The sequence below is a fragment of the Malania oleifera genome, chromosome 13 (genome assembly GCF_029873635.1).
Source record: "Malania oleifera isolate guangnan ecotype guangnan chromosome 13, ASM2987363v1, whole genome shotgun sequence".
NCBI lineage: Eukaryota > Viridiplantae > Streptophyta > Magnoliopsida > Santalales > Ximeniaceae > Malania > Malania oleifera.
In genome coordinates, this window is record NC_080429.1 from 9,306,780 (window position 1) to 9,322,290 (window position 15,511).

Genomic DNA, 15,511 nt, shown 5'->3' on the forward strand with positions numbered 1-15,511 from the left:
GGTTCGTTCAAATTATCCTTTTATTTTGTTTTTACCAATTCTGTAAATTGGCGTAATAATTTCCAAAGTTGTTTACCGTCTAGTTTTCTTAATCGGAAAATTGTCACATGCCGCAAGTCTTCTGATTTGTTTACTTCAGCAGAAAAGTTCCCGAATCTCTATATGGATCGTATACAGGGAAAGCAAGATCCTATAAATTTGGGGAAGCGCATGCAAGTAAGAACCTGCAGATCTCTGTAGCTTCAGTAACCAGCTTTGCATAATCAAAGCTTGTTTGTTTAAAAAATTTTGTGTATGTTATTCTGGGTTGTTTTGGATTAGTCTTTGTTCTTCTGGGTTGTTTTGAGAGCTCGATTGTGAGTTCGTAGAAATGGCCATGGAAGTAACATGTGTTGAAGCGCGTTGAACCCCTCTCTGTTATCTAATTTGAAAATTGCTGTTATTATGCTTGATGGGTATCGCAAAATTGTGTAAAATTGGGATTTTAAACGCTGCCTGAAGTTTGTTTTGAATTGAATTCTGAGTTGTTGTCTTCTTCTGAGGGTTTCTCCTTTTCTTTTTTTGAAGGGTGGATTATCATGCTCTTTTTTAGTTTCTGGATTATCCTCTGAAGTGCCCATTTTTACAGTAATATTTGGCTCCTTGCATAATCGCATTCTGTGCTACTGAATGGTTGATAGTTTCACAAAGTTCGGAGTTCTGTGTTTTTAAGGTTAAAGCATTTTCTCTCTTCCAGGGTATTGTTTTTTTCTCCCAAGAGAAACATCTGTGCTTGCAGCTATGGAGTTCTAATGAATGATGATTTGAGCTTTTTGAAGTTTTAAGGTTTGAGCAGATTTAGTTGCCCAACAAGACAGGAACAAAAATTAAGTTGCAAGAAGATGGCGATGGCTGCTTCTGTGAAACTAGTACTGGGTTCAATTGCCTTTGCAATTTTCTGGATACTAGCAGTCTTCCCGGCTGTGCCTTTCCTGCCTGTTGGGAGGACCGCGGGGTCTCTTTTAGGGGCTATGCTTATGGTAATCTTCCAAGTCGTAACCCCAGATCAAGCATATGCTGCAATTGATCTCCCGATCCTCGGTCTTCTCTTTGGGACTATGGTTGTTAGTGTTTATCTTGAAAAAGCAGATATGTTTAAATATTTGGGTAAGTTGCTTACATGGAAAAGCAGAGGAGCCAAGGACTTAATTTTTCGAATTTGCCTGGTTTCTGCCATTTCAAGTGCCCTCTTCACCAATGACACCTCTTGTGTTGTTTTGACTGAATTTGTACTAAAAATTGCAAGGCAACATAATCTCCCACCTCATCCATTCTTACTAGCCCTTGCCTCAAGTGCAAATATTGGATCGTCAGCAACTCCCATCGGAAATCCTCAAAACCTGGTCATAGCTGTTCAGAGTAAGTTGTCCTTTGGAGAATTCTTATTTGGAATTCTTCCTGCAATGCTAATGGGAGTTTTTGTCAATGCTTTAATTCTCCTGTGCATGTATTGGAAGTTATTATCTGTTCAAAAGGATGAAGAAGATGCAGCTGCGGAAGTGGTGGGTGAGGATGATATGGTTTCTCATCGGTTTTCACCAGCGACAATGTCACATATGACATCACCAAATTCTCAAGAATGGAGCTCTGCATTGGGATCTGTAAGTTTCCGCAAGTCTCCTAATATGATAGGAAATGCAGGCCATGTTGAGATTCTTAGAAGCCGAATAAATTCGATTGAGAATGATATCCAGAGAGTCCCTAGTGGTGGATTGGACTCTGCAAGGGATTCAAATGTATCAAAAGAGGTGACAAATGATTTATCATCTTGGAGAAAGGAGGAAAATTTTCTTTCAAGAAATGTTTCATCAAAGGTTGGATTGAGTGATGCTTTATCTATGCAGTCTTCACGAGAAAAGGAGGGTTTGACCAAGAGATGGAAACAAATCCTATGGAAGGCAGGTGTTTATGTTGTCACTGTGGGAATGTTGGTTTCTTTGCTTATGGGTATGAATATGTCATGGACTGCAATTACTGCTGCTCTTGCACTGGTGATTCTTGATTTCAGGGATGCTAGGCCATGCCTAGAAAAGGTAGAATCTGAAGCAATACCTTTTCTTTTGTGTATTGATGCAAACTCTATAAAACCTGGTTGCCTGTTGGAAGAGAGTGAGAAATTCTTGTTTGCTTTTTTTCTTTGCTAGGTCTCTTATTCAATCTTAATATTTTTTTGCGGAATGTTTATCACGGTTGATGGCTTTAACAAAACTGGGATCCCAAGCAATATTTGGGAGATCATGGAGCCTTATGCACAGATTGATAATGCTAAAGGGGTAGCAGTTCTTGCCCTTGTCATACTTGTACTCTCAAATGTGGCTTCAAATGTGCCGACTGGTAAGCTGATGTTCATTTCTTTCTAGTTTTCTATTGTCTGTTTGGTGAGAATAGCTTTTTAGAGTTTAAAAAAAAATTATGTATGTTCAATTCAAAGATGCTGTATGCTTCATATTTAGCAACTTTATGTTCTAGGTTGTAACTTTGGGAAGCAATCAGTAGCAACACAGCACCTAGTTCAACATTTGCATGCATATTTATGAAGTAACTTACAGATAACACAATAAAGTTTTGCCATACTTTCATGAAGAATATAGTGTTGTAACTGACCCATTATCTTAAAGGACTGATTGTTGTCTAGTTCTTTGGAACTTCATGAGACCAATTATGAACTGACAATGGAGTTGAAAGGCAAGAAGTCTAGCAATGTTGGGAAACAGAAATATTGCGTCAAAAATGTGTTTGAACGAGTAACTCACAACATGGTCAAGCCAACTTGATTAGAGTAAACTTCAGATCCCACTTGGATATAACTCTGTTAGCATATGAAAAAGTTCTGGATAAACCCATTGTGTTACTGTTCTAATTAGTGTTGCCATCAAATATTATGACGAAGCCATTTGTTTGAGTTAAGCCGCAAGTACAACTATTTTATACGTGAATTGCCATAGTTAATCTATGCATTCAATATTACATAAAATTTCAAAAGGCTCAATTCTATCATTCCTATCCTTGCCTTGCACTAATATTTATTTTTAGTTTAATAAATAAAAATAATCAAGAGAAAGAGATAACCTTGTAATAAATTAGCCAAATGTTAAATGCCAATTTATAATAAAATCCATATGTAATATTATGACAAATATAATTATCTTTTTTGATGTATTCGTTTGTCATTATGATACAATTGTTGCTGAGATATTTTAGAATTTGCTTTGAATTTAGAGATACTGTATTGATATGCCCATCCACCTTATTACATTGGAATGGAGCAATTATTTTTTTTTTCGTGTATGTCTTTGGGCATGATTTGAAAACAAGCTTGTGGTGGATCTTATTTGGAAATCTTGGTCGCCTAATTTGGATAGATTTCATAGAGTGGAGTTGTAGGTAGTATGTATCCTTTTTTTTCCCTGTAATTTTACAAGTGTGTCTAAAGGGTGATACTTGGCCAGCACACTTTTGCCTAGGGTCAGTTAGCTTTTTCTATATGTTGCTTTTGCCTTGTAGTTTTCGTGTTCTTGTGTTGAAATCCCAAGTATTTGTGGGAATATGGTGTAAATTAGGAAAGTGGGTAAGTGTAGAAGATTGTATATTATTCTGTAGGGAGATTGTTTCCTTGTTTAGAATATTTGATTGTATTATATATTGTAAGATTAGGATGTACATAATTCAGAATTCAAGAAATACAAAAATTCCATTCTATTTTCATGGTATCAGAGCGATGGTTTCTAAACCTTAGTTAGCAATGGCAGACGGCACCGTCAACAGCACAACTCCGTCGTCCGATTGATTCCTCGACATCTGCTCTCTATCCCAACCGAAAACCGCAGTTGATGGCGGTGGTGGCGACGAGCTTGACGTAGACGACATCTTCTGGACTAGTGACGCCAGCACGAATTAGGCGCATTGCTGATGTCATCGCGGGATCTCGCAGGCGGAGAAATCTGGCATCCTGGCCGCATTGCCTGACGATGAGTCAAGGGCGAAGGCCACATCTCCCAGATCTACGCCATCCAAGCGCCTTCACAACAAGATCGCCAACTTCTCCGCCCACCTTATGAAGAGGATCCAAAAGGGTCCCGTTTGGGGTATTTCTCTGAAGCTACAAGAGGAATAGCGCGAGAGGCGCATGGACTTCGTACCCGACATCTCCGCCATCAAGATCGATGAGATTAAAGTCGATAAGGAGACCACCGACATGCTCGCCGCACTCAGCATGACGGATCTTCCCGAAGTTAGGGAGGACGAGTCGGTGGCCGCGCTGGTGCCGAGTATTCCATTTGGCTGTTAGGCCAGCGGACCTGGTAGGAGCATCAACCGTCACACAGATCAAATCCCCCTTGAACCTCGCAGAGATGTCTGAGTTCACGAACCAATTGAACCGATGTGCTAGAAAATACTAGGGAGTGATTTCTCCGACCAGTCAGTGTCGCTTGCGCGTCTCGTTCGTGGTTGCCGACGACGACAGAGTGTGAGTAGGATGAGAAGGGGAAGAAATGCATTGCGTGGCTGAGAGGAGGAGGAGGAAGAAGAAGAAGAAGAAAAGGAAAGACTGGAGCAAGACTTTGATAGAGAGATTGGGATTGATAAGAACATGATGAGGCGGACTAGACCTTGTTATTACGGAGCTTCTTTTTCAAATACTTCACCGGATTTTTTAGCCCAAAGTGATAATTTTTTGCAAGTTTTGAATATAACATCTAAATCCAAAACTCCTTGGATTATTTATTTTGGCGCTTCTGACACATGACCGATGCCTATCATCTTTTTTCATCATATTCACCATGTGCTAGAAATTTTAAAGTTAAATTGCAGATGGATCACTCTCTTCTGTCACAGGCAAAGGGAATATCCGACTCTTTGACTCCATCACACTAGAGTTTGTTCTTCATGTTCCTAATTTATCTTGCAACTTACTATCCATTAGCCAGTTGACTAAAAACTCCAATTGCTCTGCTAAATTTCTTCCCTGTCATTGTATTTTTCAGGACCTATCATCGGGAAAGACGATTGGCAGTGCTAAGGAGTATGAGGGACTGTACTACTTTGAAGAGGCTAATGTGAGTGAACAATGTAAAATTGCTATTTGTGATTCTGCATCTGTTTCTAGTGATAGTGAAATTTTGTTATGGCATTCTAGGATGGGTCATCCAAAATTTCGATATCTAAGACGTTTATTTCCTTCTATTTTTTCAAATTAAAAGTCTTCTGAATTTTAGTGCGAATTTTGTAAACTTGCAAAACATCAGCGTAATTTCTTTCCTAAGTCCATATACAAACCATCCAGACCCTTTACTATGATTCATAGTGATTTATGGGGGCCGTCACGTTCTTTTAATCGCACTCAAACGAGATGATTTGTTACTTTTATTGATGATCATACTCGTATTTGTTGGGTTTACTTGTTGAAAGATAAAATTGAAGTTTGTTCCATTTTTGCTAGTTTCCACTCCATGATTCAAACACAATTCCAAACTCACATTCAAATTCTACATATTGATAATGGTACGGAATATTTCAATGATATCTTGCGACATTATCTTCAAGAAAATGGAATTGTTCATCAAAGTTCTTGTGTGGATACCCCTCAACAAAATGGGGTTGCTGAATGTAAAAATAGGCATATTCTTGAAGTAGCTTGGGCATTGATGTTCACTACAAACATGAAAAAATATTTTTGGGGTGATGCCATTTTAATAGCTACACATCTCATTAATCGAATGCCCAGTCGAGTCCTTTCTTTTGCAACTCCTCTCTAGAAACTCCAGGAATGGTTTTCTAACACTCGGATCCACTCCAATCTCTCTCTGAAAATCTTTGGATGTACTGCATTTGTTTATGTTCATGCTCACAATCGGGATAAATTGGAACCTCGTGCCATTAAGTGCGTTTTTATTGGTTACTCTCTTACTCAAAAAAGCTACAAATGTTATGATCCTGTCACAAAAAAATTGTATGTTAGCCTTGATGTCACGTTCTTTGAAACCACTCCTTACTTCCCAAAGCCCTCTCTTCAGGGGGAGAAATGGAGTGAAGATTGGTTCTTTGATTTCTCTGTTAATGAATCTATGCCATTTCGTGAGTCTACCATTACATCATTTCTTGACCTGTCATGCACAAAAGATCACTTAACCTCAGGGGGAGATGTAGAAAAGCAAAACAACATAGAAATACTTGTTTACTCAAGAAAGCCGAACACAAAGAATAGGGAGAATCTCATACCTAAGGTACCAAGAGCGTTGGAACCGGTGATAGCTCCGAGCAACCATGAGTCCAGGCCCAATCCCGATCAGGTAATAGATGGTCATGAGCTCCCTTCTGATAAGCTTGTACCTGATATCATCAATTTACCCATTGCAGTCAGAAAACAAACTAGGTCATGTACTCAATATCCTTGGTCTAAATACATGTCTTATAAAAGCTTGTCTATAGGATATCGTGCTTTTACCTCTAACCTTGACAGGATGAAAATTTCAAAGAATATTCAGGAAGCCCTGGAAATTCTTGAATGGAGGGAGGATGTCATGGAGGAAATGTGGGCTTTGGAGAAAAATGGAACTTGGGACGTTATGAATTTGCCGAGAGGGAAGAAGCCAGTTGGTTGTAAATGGGTCTTCACAGTGAAATACAAAGCTAATGGGATAGTTGAACGATATAAAGCCAGACTCGTTGCAAAAGGATTTACACAGACTTATGGCATTGGTTACACCACTTACGCGGAGACTTTTGCACCAATGGCAGATTTGAATGCAGTTCGGGTCCTCTTGTCCTTGGCAGCTAACTTAGATTGGCCACTATAGCAACTCGACATTAAGAATGCATTTCTAAATGGCGAGTTAGAAGAAGAAGTCTACATGACAATATCACCAGGTTTCAATAAGTAAGGTGAAGAAAACAGAGTAGGTAAACTCAAGAAGTCCTTGTATGGACTCAAGCAATCTCCCAGAGCATGGTTTGACAAATTTGCAAAAGTAATAAAGAACCAAGGATATCGATAAGGGCAATGAGATCACACTATGTTCTTCCAACAATTTGAAAGTGATAAGAGAACAATTCTGATAGTGTATGTTGATGATATAATCCTAACTGAGGATGATACAGTAGAGATGGAAAGATTAAAGAAAGTCCTAGCTACTGAGTTTGAAGTTAAAGACTTGGGACAAATGCAGTATTTCTTGGGAATGGAAGTTGCTAGATCAAAAAAGGGTATCAGTGTCTCTCATTGAAAGTATATCATTGATCTCCTAACTGAAACTGGCATGCTTGGATGCAAACCTAGTGAAACCTCGATTGAAACAGTAAAGAGGGTCGAAGACGACGGAATATTAATTGAAAAGGAGAGGTATCAGAGATTGATTGGTAAGCTAATCTACCTATCACATACCAGACCTGATGTTGCATTTGCGGTAAGTGTGGTAAGCCAACACATGCATTCACCAAAAGAGGCTCACCTAGATGTTGTGTACAAGATCCTCAGGTACCTTAAGGGCTCTTCGGGCAAAGGACTCTTCTTCAAGAAATGTGAAAGCAAGGAAGTAGAAATTTTTATAGATGCAGATTGGGCAGGATCAGTGGAAGATAGAAGGTCTACCACCGGATATTGCACCTTCATATGGAGAAATTTGGTAATTTGGAGAAGCAAAAAACAGAATGTAGTCGCTTGAAGTAGTGTTGAAACTGAATTTAGGGCAGTTGCACAAGGAATATGTGAATGACTGTGGTTACGGAAACTCTTGGAAGAACTACAGATTTTGGTGAAATTTCTTATCAAACTCGATTGTGACAACAAAGCAGCCATCAGTATCTCTCTCAATCCAGTTCAACATGACAGGACTAAACATGTGGAAGTGAACCAACATTTTATCAAAGAGAAGGTTGAAGAAGGAACCATCTGTATGACTTACGTACCTACCAAGGAATAAACTGCAGATATCTTTACTAAAGGGTTAGCACGACAGAACTTTGATGATTTCATTAGCAAGTTGGAGATGATTAATATCTATGATCCAACTTGAGGGGGAGTGTTGAAATCCCGAGTATCCGTGGGAATATGGTGTAAATTAGGAAAGTGGGTAAATGTAGAAGATTGTATATTATTCTGTAGGGAGATTGTTTCCTCGTTTAGAATATTTGATTGTATTATATATTGTAAGATTAAGATGTACATAATTTAGAATTCAAGAAATACAGAAATTCCATTCTGTTTTCATCTTGTTTAGCATGCATGGGGCTGCAAGGAAAGAGGCAGCTCAATTGTGAGGACCTTTTATGTTTCTTTGGAGGGTGGTGTTTTTATAGTGTGAGGATTTTATTTCATTTTTTTTGTCTGAGACTTTGGGTGTATTAGGATTTGGATTTTTAGGAGTTGAAGATTTTAACCTTTTATTGTTAGTGAAGTTATTTGTGGAGTAGGCATTGGCCAAACTGCACTAAATGGGTGCATATTTATTTTGTAGCAGAATTTTTCCCTAGTAAGATAAAATATTAAATTATTTACCCGATAAGTTTATTACTGATATAATTTTGAAATATTTGCTTATTTTTGTAAAATTTTGTTATCGAGATAATAAATTATTTATTTATTAAACCACTGATGTAGAATGGGAAGCGGGTGATTGATGGATGACTTTGACCCAATTTGGGGGCCAATTTCAAAGAATAGGATCAAAGGATTGTTGGGTCCTAAACCCAAATGTGTTTAGTTTATTTGTAGTAGGCTTATGTGTATTCAGGTGTTTGTTTGTCATAGATGTGCCTTTTTAGGGTTCATTTGTAAATTTCATGTATCTTTAGGGGTTTATATGTTATTTCCTGCATAGACCTTCTTACAAATAGGGTGTAAAAGCCATGTTTGTGAATTTGAATTGAGAAGTGAGCGTGTATTTCCCCCCCTTTGTATCTCCTCCTTCTGCCTCTCTTCTTCCTTCTTCCTTCTTCTTTTTCTCCCCCGCGCCCCCCCCCCCTCCTCTATTTTTATCTCCCTATTTTCCCCTGGGCAGTACCCTTACTGATGTTTTGTGCATCACACTCCCCTGCTGCTACTGCATCATTTGGTATCAGAGCCAAACTGTGATGACCATTCATCCATTTTCAATGCCCCACTTTCCCCCTTCTCTCATTTTTCTTCTTCCTCGGTTTTCAATTAAATTCCAGCAATTTCTGCAGAATTCTTGAACCAACTTCACTTCTCCATATTTGATCTTCTTCCTTTCCTCCCCTTTTCTCTTCCCTCTTGTTCCTCAAGTCTATACTACTCCGTTTGTTGCCAGTATTGTTCATCACCAGAATCTCACAAAAAAAAGAAATACAGCTGCTGCCCCTCAGTTCCAAACACCAATTTCCAAGTATCATTTTGCTAGTCTACCACTACCATTGGAAACAGACATTCCAACCAGCCTCTCCCCCAAACTTCATTGCCGTCCGACCATGCATGTGTGGTCCTACTTAGGTGCCTCATGTGCCAGCAACGTGCCTGTGGGAGATTTTGCCCCTATACCACAACTTTCAGAACTGTGAGACATTTGCTTCCCACCACAGTATTTTGATTTTTTCCTGGAAGAACCTGCAAACATTTGTTTAATAGGACGTTGATTGTTTGAGTTTGGTACACATTTTGAGGGATCTGTCGGTACTCCCAGCATAAGAACTGAACCATATTGCGGTAATTGTAAGTTGTTCATGAGAGTTTGTTTACTTGACAAGAGATACTCTATAGTAAAGGTGAAACTGAAGATAGTTTTTGAAAGTTGGGAGTTAAGTTCTTGGTTTTGAGAATTGTTGGCAAATTGTGTTGAGGAAATATTGTTGCATTATGTATATATATATATATATATCTGCAGCCTGGTGACTAATGTTGAGTTGTCTGCAAAGTGCAAAAGTAAAGTTACTATTTGGTAAGAGTACAAAACATAGAGAATGCTTTGGAGGCTCTTGCTAATGCTTTTAAAGTTAAAGAGGCTAACAATTGAAGTTGCAACCTTGAGTAATAGGCTTATTGATTTCCATGCCAAACAGGAAAGTAGTATAATTGCCATTGCTGCTCATACGTTTGACTTGCGTGAAGTGCAAAATGATCATTTGAATTAGAGAATTAAATTGGAAGTTTCATATTTTAATGGTGATGGTTCTCATAATGAGTTTGATGATTGGTTGTAATCTTTGAAGTACTATTTCTGATGGTATGACTGGAATGAGGTTTGTAAGTTGTGTTTTTAGCTGAATGGAAATTGAAGGGAATTTCTCAAGTATAATGGATTAAACAAATTTTTTGCAAATTCCAACGACTCAAGTGTGTTTGTTTGCAACTTTTTTATTTGAAGCAGGAAGACAAGACGGTGGCACTAATATGTTCCATCATTTTGGCTACTTGTGCTGATGTAGAATGGAAAGAGGATGTGATGACAGTTGTGTACAAGAAAGGGTTGAAGACAACTACTGCCTCTAAGCTTGCTGCATGTTGTCTCATTACAGTTGGGGATTTGTGCAGGTTGCCCTTAGATAGAGAAGGATATGCAACGTAATCCTCCTCGAGCGACATTGACACTTCAGTTTGTTAAGACTACTTGTGGACTTGTGCATGAGAAGTCAGCTGAGCAATTGAGTAAAGGAGTTCAAGACTTTGGATAAGCATTCCTAAACAACTTGTAAGGTCCAACCTGCAATCGAGTGTTGCAAATGCCAGGGTTTTGAGCATCGTACTGTGCATGTCCTAATCAAGTCATGGCAATTGCAAAAAGAGAAGATGATGATGATGATGCCACCCAAGTAATTGAAGCTGAGACAAAAGTCCCAAGTGACTTAGATGAAAATGGCAGTGTGAAAACTTCTTATTACTTTGACCTATCCTTTCTTCCCACAAGGTTGAAGAAAACATGAAGATTGGAGACGTACCATCATTTTTTAGACTCCTGGTGATTTGTCATGAGTAGCTTTATAGTTTGGTCGTTGATCCCAATATTTGTACACACATAGTTTCTGAATAAGCTGTGGTGAAGTTAAATATGGAGGTTGAACTGCATCCCGATCCATACAAGATTGCTCGAGTGAACAATACCAACTTGAAGGAAGGTTCATGATCAATGCTTGCTTACTTGGAAGGTTGGTTCAATTGTGGACACAGTGCATTGTGATATCCTTCCTCTGTAGATTGTCATATCCTTTTGGGATGTCCATGGTTTTTTTATAGGAGAGTTAAGCATGATGTTTATGAAAGTTCTACACCCTCTTCATCGATAAGTATTGATGCCATCTCAAGCTCTTCCACTCACCAAATTGAAGCACGGCTGGTTCCTTTCTCATGAAATGAAATGATTTTTTCACCATTCCATGGTATTGGACTCCTCGGTACTTTCCCCAACTCAATGGTGTTGATCGAATGGAGGGAACTGGTTTAGGATGGGAAACAGGTAATTGGATGAATCACTTTGACCCAATTAGAACGTCATTTCTCCAATTATTTAAAATTTTTATTTAGTGTTATGGTTTGTTCTAAAGTTTTTTTCTTTTGGTGTATTTGTTTGAGACTTGGTAGATTTAGATTACATAACGGGGTGTCACTCATCTTTCATTCTATTCATTTTTCCATTCCACTGGTTTAGGATGGGAAACAGGTAATTGGATGAATCACTTTGACCCAATTAGAACATCATTTCTCCAATTATTTAAAATTTTTATTTAGTGTTATGGTTTGCTCTAAAGTTTTTTTTTTTTTTGGTGTTTGTTTGAGACTCAGTAGATTTAGATTACATAACAGGGTGTCACTCATCTTTCATTCTATTTGTTTTTCCATTCCCTCCCAACTTTGTACTCGTATCCAATATGAAAAGTCTTGTGCTCTTCCACTCACCAAATTGAAGTGCGGCGGGTTCCTTTCTCATGAAATGAAATGCTTTTTTCACCATTCTATGGTATTGGACTCCTTGGTACTTCCCCAACTCAATGGTGTTGATCGAATGGAGGGAATTGATGTAGGATGGGAAACAAGTCATTGGATGAATCACTTTGACCCAATTAGAACATCTTTTCAAAGAATAGGGTCAAAAGGGATTGTTGGGTCGCTTATTGGTAGTAGGCTTACGTGTATTTGAGGGTTTTTTTTTGGGTACTAGATGTGTCTTTTTAGGGGGTTCATTTGTTATTTCATATATGTTTATTTGTTTGTGTGTAATTTGTTGTAATTTAAGGCGGCTTCCTTATATGGTGTTCCTCTGTGTTTTCCCCTATTTTCCCCTGGGCAGTACTCTTGCTGCTGTTCAGTTTATTGCAAAAAAAAAAAAAAAAAAAAATTGTGAAAAGGGCAAGACACTGATTGAATAAACAGAAGTTGCAAAGAAAACCAAACTTTATATAGGGCCTTCATTTGTTAATAATGTCTCACCAACACTTAAAAATTTGTCAAACCTTAATGCTTGTAGCCTTGTTCAAACCTCAAACACATTAAATTTCATCCAATTCAAGAGATTTATTTAATGAAATCTTCTAATCTGTTGAAATTTCACATGAGAATTACAAAAGTGCTACTATATTGACCTTTAGTATTGGAGGGATTTGGAGCTCAAATTCCAATTTCAAGGAAGTTTTATTCCATGGCCAAAATTTAGACAAAATTTAAGACTTGAGATTTTGATAAGTTTCAGGATATTTGTAGGAAATTTGAAGGGAACTTTGTCAAATGGGAATTAAACTCCTTTTCAATTTTGAAGGTTTTGGAAAGTGAAAATTTCAACAGTTTCATGGAAATCTAAGATCATGCTTAGAACTTCTAATTAATTAACTGAACTTCTCTGTATTGCCATTGGTGAAAATGGAGACTAATAATGGCAGCTAAAGATAAATTTAATCTATCATGAGAGAGAAGAGCCCACCATTCTTGGTGGTTTTCTTACTTTCAACCATTCTGTTTTTAAAACTAATGCAATGCAAACTCACGTTATCTTTCTTGTGCACATTCAACTCATCATAGTCAAGAATGCAATATCATTCTACTTATCAAGACACTCTAAATTCAGTCTCTAGTATTAACTACCGATTTGAAATTGTGTGGATGATTATTCTGAAGATTACAACTATAATCATCAATAAGCACTTCGAATGTATATAGCCATTTTTCTCGATCTTTCAATGCTGATCCACCGTGATAATTGTTATCAACAGCTCTATATTTCAACAAAATCTTCTGAAGTCACAGTGATTCTTCAATGAAAAGGTAAAATAAAGATAAATTTTCTTACATAAAACACAAAGAGTTCTGTGCTGATGACAATGACTGGCTTCTTCTTACTAAAGATCACCTAATCTTATTCAACTTTGAGAAACAGATAACACTGTTTACTTTGCCTTTTGCCATTCAATTGGATAAAACTTTTTCGAACAAAAAAGGTCTGATGATTTGGGCCTTGCTTATTGGTTTCACTGTTCTGAAAATAGAGTTCATGGTTGAGTTTTGTTTTACATCTTCAGTCACTCAGATGGTACAAGACGCTTAATTATCTTTGGACACAGAGGGTTGCTATTATTATTATTGTAATTGAAAAAAAAACACTATACTTGATTTGAGGGCAGGCCTTGGATCAACAGCAAGGTTGCTCCTTTATGACCGGTTGGTCAAAGGTTCGAGCCCTAGGAAACATCCTCTCTGCATAAAAGTAGGTGTAAGGTTGTGTACACTGAGGATTCTACATTGATACCCTTGAAGCCTTGACATTGATTTCCTGTTTTTAAAAACTAGGACAGTAACATGTACTATAGCTTCATTCATTTTGGTTTAAATTTTAAGACATTCTGAAAAAATTTCACATTATTAGATGTTTTACAATTTTAGTTGTTCTTACTGCCAAGATTAGTTGGTCAAAAATATCAAACATGTGCATTTTGCCCATCTTATCCAGAACCAAGAATGGTGTCAGTGTGCAGATTTAGTTTTGTTTTGTTGAATAGTCCCTTTATTGTTGGGAATTTCTTCTAAAAATCAATTAGTTAATTCATGGTACTCTTTAAAAGGTGAGTTCATACCAATGAATATAATGTTTGGTTCAATTTGGGCATCAGTATATGCCACAGGAATTATTAGTCCTTCATAGCAAGCATTCTTCTCCAGTTTCAAATCTATGAGGGCAAAAAGCATATCCTAGCCCTACTATTAGATGGCTTGGCTCTCACATACTTCATTGAATGATTGGGAGTACTTGTGCCTCTAAAGAAACCAGGAATAGTTTAGATGATAAAAGTAGAAGTACGGGTAGCTCATTGTGTTTATGATGTTCTATTGTCAATGTTTATTAGCCACAAAATAGCTTGCTTTCTTGTTGAGAAATTATCTTTCTTGTTGCCCCAACAGAATCTGTTTTTTTGTCTAGTTCTATTGCTTGGAGGACGGGTGGCAGCATCAGCTGCTGCAATTTCTCCTGCAGATGAGAAGAAATCGTGGCTCATTTTGGCTTGGGTCAGCACTGTGGCTGGGAATCTTTCACTTTTGGGGTCCGCGGCTAACTTGATAGTGTGTGAGCAAGCTCGGAGCGCTCAGTACGTTGGATACACACTTTCTTTCTGGAGCCATCTCAAATTTGGAGTTCCCTCCACCTTGATTGTCACTGCTGTTGGTTTGACACTCATAAAGAGATGATCAAATCTTAATTAGGTGATATCTTGTGTAAAAATTTTTTGGTACGAATAGAAGTAAATGATACTGAAACATTTTGAATTTGTTCTGCATTTATGTTCAAATTTGACATATTTCCTGATGGCCTAAAAATGTTGGCATGCTCCAAACAAACCAGTTTCTTGGGTTTGATTTTATTTGTTCCTCAACTGTTATTGAAACATAGACCATGTTGACTTGAAAGAATGAGGACACTTCTGTAACTTAAAAGAACTATACACACACACACACACACACATGCGTATTTATATTGCATCATCTTTATTTTTTCTTCACATGCTTATCGTTTTTGTTTTAATAAACTAAATGTCAAAAGCCATGATACTTGTTTGTAGTTTAATTGATATAACCAGGTTGGGCAGATATTTTACATTCAGCATCATTCAGCATGAGTTGCTGTCAAACCAATTTCAAAACAGGGTTAAGTTAGGGGTTGAAGCAACTCTTTCTTAATCTGTTGCCATGATTAAGTTCAAAACTTTAGCTGATAGCTTCTATTGTGTGACTAGGATACAGCTGGAAGAAGACACTTTTAACAAAATGTTTGATAAGGAATGTGAGCTATTCGATATGACTACAGTGATCTCATTGCTGATCCTCAGAGATTGCTTCCTTGCAACAATCTTATTCACCCTGCCCCTGTATTATCTCAGTAAAGCACTGGTGCCCCTTTTTCTCTGTGTAACTGCTGGGTTCTGTTACCTCAATATCACTGCTAGGAAAGTTCTTCCTTTGCATCCAACCTCGAACTTGGAAACCCAAAAAGCAGTCTACATTCAAGTTGAGTAACACGTTTTTGCTGTTGGTGACTCCCCTACT

At 37.7% G+C, this 15,511-nt stretch overlaps 1 protein-coding gene across 7 annotated transcripts; it reads left to right on the plus strand.

Annotated features, from left to right (window-relative positions):
- LOC131146241 (silicon efflux transporter LSI2-like) lies at positions 1-14,895 on the plus strand. 7 transcript variants are annotated; one of them, XM_058095690.1, is made up of 4 exons: positions 1-216; positions 737-2,072; positions 2,184-2,373; positions 14,391-14,895. In XM_058095690.1, the coding sequence occupies exons 2-4, from the start codon at positions 882-884 to the stop codon at positions 14,654-14,656; spliced, it is 1,647 nt and encodes a 548-aa protein (XP_057951673.1). In that variant the 5' UTR covers positions 1-216; positions 737-881; the 3' UTR covers positions 14,657-14,895. The 7 variants fall into 7 exon arrangements, 6 of the variants coding, with proteins under 6 accessions (XP_057951673.1, XP_057951674.1, XP_057951677.1 ...); XM_058095691.1 differs by having other exon boundaries at positions 50-216; positions 568-2,072; XM_058095694.1 differs by having other exon boundaries at positions 80-216; positions 14,372-14,895.
- The last annotated feature ends 616 nt before the right edge of the window (positions 14,896-15,511 follow it).